Source organism: Portunus trituberculatus, chromosome 8 (genome assembly GCF_017591435.1).
Source record: "Portunus trituberculatus isolate SZX2019 chromosome 8, ASM1759143v1, whole genome shotgun sequence".
Lineage (NCBI taxonomy): Eukaryota > Metazoa > Arthropoda > Malacostraca > Decapoda > Portunidae > Portunus > Portunus trituberculatus.
In genome coordinates, this window is record NC_059262.1 from 848881 (window position 1) to 855000 (window position 6120).

The 6120-nt window shown below is 45.6% G+C and overlaps 1 protein-coding gene across 1 annotated transcript in view; it reads right to left on the bottom strand.

The window, feature by feature from the left end:
• Positions 1-2395: 2395 nt before the first annotated feature.
• The window catches only part of LOC123501071 (turripeptide Lol9.1-like), a 5965-nt gene continuing 2240 nt past the window's right edge, over positions 2396-6120 (bottom strand). The window contains exons 2-3 of the mRNA XM_045249654.1: positions 3909-4056; positions 2396-2841 (exon numbers count right to left, since the gene is read on the bottom strand). Coding sequence (XP_045105589.1) covers positions 2648-2841; positions 3909-3984 — 270 coding nt within the window. The 5' untranslated portion in view covers positions 3985-4056 and the 3' untranslated portion in view covers positions 2396-2647. The remainder of the gene's footprint in view (positions 2842-3908; positions 4057-6120) is intronic.

Consider the following 6120-nt stretch of genomic DNA (forward strand, 5'->3'; position numbering starts at 1 on the left):
AGTACTCTTTGGAGGATCCTTCAGAACTGCATGGTTTTTGGGAGTGCCGAGTTCTTTGTGACTAGTCATAGGCTTGTTGTTGCTACACTCAAGCTGCATGTCAAGTCCAGAAAGCCTCCAAGATGTGACCACAGTGTTTCATCTTGGGAAACCGAAGGACTTGACGTGTGCCCAAGAGTATGCAGTGACAGTCTCCAATTGGTTTGGAGTGGTCGACACCATCGACAACCTGGTAGAGCTACGGAATATCTTCAAACATGAGACTCTTGAGGCTGCCAAGGAATGCGTTGAGGAGCGCCTAAGGTCACGGAGTGGCTTCGCTTCGGTAGAGACACTGGACAGTATTGAGGAGAGTCATGCTGCCAGACTTGCTGGGAACCGCGACCAGTACAGGGCTCTGTCAAATAGGATTAGAGCACTCCTGAGGAGAGACAAAGAGAGGTATGTCAGGGGTGTCACTGAGGATGTAGAGTGCCATTTAAATGCTAATGACCTCTGACCTGTATACCGAGCCCTGAAAAAACTCCGTTCCAAGTCTACATCTCAGGTGAATGCTATCCAAACAACAGATGGCTGCGTCATATCGTATGCTGATAGGCAGATGAATCGTTGGGCTGAGTACTTTGAGCAGCTGTTCATGATGGATCTTCCAAGCGGACAGCTCCTAACTGCACGGTTACAGATGCTGGATGCTGATGCACCCATTGACGAAACTGCACCCTCCATTGATGATGTTAAAGAGGCTGTGGCAAAGTTGAGGGGTGGAAAGGCTGCTGGCATCTGTAGTATCAGTGCGGAGCTGTTCAAAGCGGGGGATGAGGCCATGATGCGTGTGTTGCATGCTGTCTTGACTGCTGTATGGCATTCAGGTACTATTCCCCCTAACTGGAAAAAGGAATTGGTCATCCCTATCTGGAAGGGGAAAGGGATCGTCAGGACTGCAACAACTACCAGGTATAACACTGCTCAGCGTACCAGGCAAGGTTCTTGCCCATTTGCTGTTGATGCGTATCCAGTCACCTGCTGAAACACCAGAGACCTGAACATTCTGAATTTACGTCTGGTACGTCAACAACTGACCGAATCCTAGCGCTTCGCGTACTGGTGGAGCGCCGACATGAGTTTCGACAGGGGATGCTTGCATCCTATGTCAATCTCAATAAGACATTTGACTCAGTACATCGAGAGACACTTTGGATTCTTCTGCATCTCCGTGGGTTTCCTGCAAGGATTATTGGTTTATTAACTGGTCTCTACTCCAGGACTGTGATTGCTGTGAAGTGTTGGGGTGAGTGGGACATGTCCTGCTTCTTCCCTTTGAATACGGGAGAGAGGCAGGGATGCGTTGTTGCTCCATCACTTTTCAACATTTGCATGGACTGGGTACTAGGCAGAGCTGCAGACCAAAGTCATTGTGGAGCATCTGTTGGCAATACTGAGATTACAGATCTAGTTTTGCTAATGATGGAGTAATCTTTGCTGAGTTACTGGAGGATCTGGTAATGGCTCTAGAGGCACTGCATGAGGAGGTGAAGGCCCTAGGACTCCAGGTTTCCTGGCCAAAGACCAAGGTTCAGGTGCTTGGAGCTTTACTGGATGAAACAGTACAGTCTGTCCATGCGTGTGGCGAGGATGTTGAGATCTTGGAAAGTTTCACATACTTTGGTAATGTAGTGCGTAACGACGGTAGGTAGAGCCAGGAAGTTGTTTGGCGTATTTGCCTGGCTCACGGCATTATGGACTTGCTCATCACGAGTATTTGGCGTTGTCGGTACCTGTGCAGACGGAAAAAGATTCGGATCTTCAAGTTGCTGGTGATCGTTGTCTTACTCTACAGTTGTGAGACATGGACACTGAACACTGATTTGAAGAGGTTAATTGATGGCTTTGGCACGAGATGTCTTCGCAGGAACATGGGGTACCGCTGGTATGACTTTGTGTCAAATCAGCGATTGCTCCGTGAGATTGATTCGAGGCCAATTACCAGCATAGTTCGTTAACGCCAAATGCGAATCTATAGACATTTGGTACGCCGATCCTGCATATTGGGTTGTCTCCGAAAGGGATAACCCAGCATGGAGGAGGCCAAGGGGACGTCCATAGAACTCATGGCTGCGGCAAGTCAATGCCTTCTACTGGGAGTTATTTGGAATGGGAAAGGAGACTGCATGGAGACTCGTGAGGCATGACCGCCTGGAGTGGCGCCATAGGGTAGGCGAGGCGACGCGCCTCTTGGCGTATCCCCCAATGATTGTTTCATAACTCGGCGGAAAAGGTGTTGAGGAAGTGAATACGTAATAAAACTCTACATCCATTAACGTTTTATATTGTGATTTTATTTTCATCGGACTGAGTCAACCTCGTTACCTATCGTCTGTAAAAGTTTATAATTATCTCTCTCTCTCTCTCTCTCTCTCTCTCTCTCTCTCTCTCTCTCTCTCTCTCTCTCTCTCTCTCTCTCTCTCTCTCTCTCTGTGTGTGTGTGTGTGTGTGTGTGTGTGTTAGGTTAGGTTAAGTTTACATTAGAAATAGAAACACAAGCATTCAATTCCTATGTTACTTTCTTCTATCTTGTTACTTTGTTTTCCGTCACTTTTTTCATGTCACTTTTTTCTTGTTACTTCGTATCCTACAACCATGTCCTACACTACCACACCACCTCTGCAGCCTCCGTGGCCTCCTCTTCACACTTGCCCTCGTACGCCACTGTCAGGTCTGGATTGAAGAAGCAATTTTCACTCTCCAGTTCACATTTGTTGCCGTAAGTCTTGCCGTCACTGCCACACAAGGGATCATAGATCCTATCGCAGATGACGAAGCCTTCACAAGGGTGGGAAGTACCTGGGGGGGAGAGAGAGAGAGAGAGAGAGAGAGAGAGAGAGAGAGAGAGAGAGAGAGAGAGAGAGAGAGAGAGAGAGAGTGGCTGTTACTGTGTGTGTGTGTGTGTGTAATTCACCACGGTCGCCTACTGTTCACCCAGCCAGTCTTCCCCATTACGGAGCGAGCTCAGATCTCATAGACCGATCTTGGGATAGGACTGAGACCAAAACACACTCCACACACACCGGGACAGCGAAACCACAACCCCTCGAGTTACATCCCGTACCTATTTACTGCTAGGTGAACAGGGGCTACACATTAAGAGGCTATCCCATTTCCCTCGCCGCTTTCCGGGACTCGAACCTGGGCCCTCTGAATTGTAAGTTGAGCGTGCTAACCACTACACTACGCGTGTGTGTGTGTGTGTGTGTGTGTGTGTGTTGCGATGAAAAGTCCTTACACACTTTGTTCTCTTATTAAAACTGTTTTTCAAACGTTACATAGATGATTTATCAGGTCTGTTCTCATGTTTCTAATTACTATTGAAAACACTATTGAAAACCATGATAACTTTCCTACTACTATCAGTAGAACCATGAAAACACCCTTAAAATCCCAATAACTTCCACTGAAGCCTGTCAAACTATCACTGTAGCCATAAAAGCACAGTTGAAAATCCCAATAAATCCCACTGCAGCCTGTGGAGCTATCAGTGGAACCATGAAAACATTCTTGAAAACTCCAGTAACTTCCACTGAACCCAGTTAAGCTAACCCTGAAGATATGAACAACAGTCTATTAACAAGCTTCACACAGAGATGGCATGAGCAGCACTCTCACTCTCCTTTTTGCTTGTATTTAGAAACACTGATCTCTCACCTCGACTGTATTCAGAGGCCACATATACGATTGGCTAGGTAATCAAGGGTGTTTCTTCCATTAATCATATAGAAATGTTGATCTTTTATAAAAATGTTGTTGATCTCCCGTAGAAACAGTCTTAGCAACTCTGTCACTTCAAGTGGAGGCTTTGGGAAGTAGTGAAGGTGCGGTGCTGAAGTGTTTTAGAGTTTAGTGTCAATACTTACTTTGTTGAGCATCTTCAGCCACCACCACCACCACCACCGCCGCCGCCACCACCAACAGGACAACACTTGGGCGCATTTTTTCTGTCTGTCTGTCTGTTTGTCTCTTCCTGTCTCTGTCTCTCAGTTGCTGGAGAACGACTGGTGTAGGCTGAAAGGAAAATGGGAAATGAATACATAGGAAGAAATTAAGAGGTGTGTGTGTGTGTGTGTGTGTGTGTGTGTGTGTGTGTGTGTGTGTGTGTGTGAGTTAAGTTAGATCAGAGATGAGCAAATTTTTCAGTCCCACAATAGGAAAAAAAACAAATCTTATAGGTCCGCATTATACATCAATCCAGAATAATTTATCCTTGAAACAGACAAAAGAAAGGCTTTTAAAGAAAAAGCTGCTCTCCCACGCACACTCTCACCTGGTGGAGAAAATCAAATGTTCGCAATATTATTTCAAATTTAGTAACAATTGGAAGGCCTCTTGAATTCCTTTGGTGGGCCGCATTTGACCCACATCAACACGAGTCAATAATACGAGTAGCTGACCGCGTCAAAAAACTCTTCACAGACGTCAAGTACAGTAAGTACAGTCACCGCAATATGTAAGTCTGTATTCAGAAACGGTTTGCTCTTCCACCACGAATGTTTTCCAAGCCTACAGAGATGACTAGCCGGGTTATCAAGAGTGTTTCTCCTGTTAATAATGTAAAAAATATTGTCACTGCTTCTAGAACCGTGAAAACACCTTAAAAACTCGTGTGAATTTCAATAGTCTTTTGAAGCAGTGGAGGTGAAGCACAGAATGTTTGAGAATACGAGCTGTGATCGAGTCATGAGTTACTGACAAGGACTGATAGTAAACATTAACTACAATATCGGCTTTGAAGCCTTCGGCGAAAAGCCTCTTTTTGGGGAGACGAGTGAAGCTAATGCACCAGCTATAGTGGTCGTCGTACCAGCGACGTCATTCTAGGAATGACCCACGTTTCGCTCAGTATACCACTAAAAAGTCATCTAGAATAGTCTAGGCTGCATTAGCAGGAAAATGAAAGAAAACGGAAAGAAAACGGGGAACCCTCAGCAGCTACGTGTAGATTGGAACGCGTCATTAAGAAATCCCTTAGAACCTGAAAACTGGAGGGGAGGAAAGGCAGTGCCTGGGCGGGAACCATGATGTGCATTAGCTTCACTCGTCTCCCCAAAAAGAGGCTTTTCGTCGAAGGCTTCAAAGCCGATATTTTAGTGAGACTCGTTCGCTAATGCACCAGCTACCTTCCAAAGGAGGTGGGCAGTGTCAGGGTAGAAAAAACACGTGAAGCAAAGCCCCACAACAACTGTATTGTACAAAAGTTATACAATATTTGCCAAGATACAAAATGATGTGCCCAAAAAGGAAAAAGGGGTCAGCCGAAGATTCCTCTCTCGCCAACAGAGATGCCCAGAGGTTCCTGGGCTCAAGTCGCAACTTCCCCCAGTTGACGAAGTCCTGGCTTCCCAACGTGGCCATCCTTTTACCCTCACTTGACATGGAGATCTCAACAGCCGACGAGGAGGGCAGAAAACCAGCAGAGGACACTGCATCCACTGCATCGAAGGCTAGAGTAGCCGAGACAGAAAGGAAATATGGGTGTGACTCTCGGCGCAAGAGGTGAACCTTGCGGTACTGGAAAATCTCTTGACCGTTGTTACATTCACCGGTTAAATGGGTAAGATTGGCATCGGGGAGCCGGTGAACAATAACAATAAAAAACACTGCAGGTTCAACTGGTGAGGATATATATATATATATATATATATATATATATATATATATATATATATATATATATATATATATATATATATATATATATATATATATATATATATATAACAGAAATAAATACAACAATAAAGAACCCAACTTAATACCTAACAATAATACTAATCCTATATGGAGGCAATGTGGAAAAAACGGGACGAGGGGAAGTGATACTTATGAGGTATCGCAGTGGTGAAATGCTGGGTGATGAGGATCCCACGGTAATCCAAGAGGCGTTGTGTTCACTGGTTGAGGCCTTGACCTCGACTGACTTCCAGAAATCAGGGAGCTCGCTTAACACTTCCGCTTGAGTTGAATGGGGCCGCGTGAATCCAACTTCGGGACAGTAGTAAGGCTTCATGAGACGATGACGTGGAGGGAAGGTGGAGAGGTGGCAAACGAGGTAGCAAGCGGAGGAGGTGA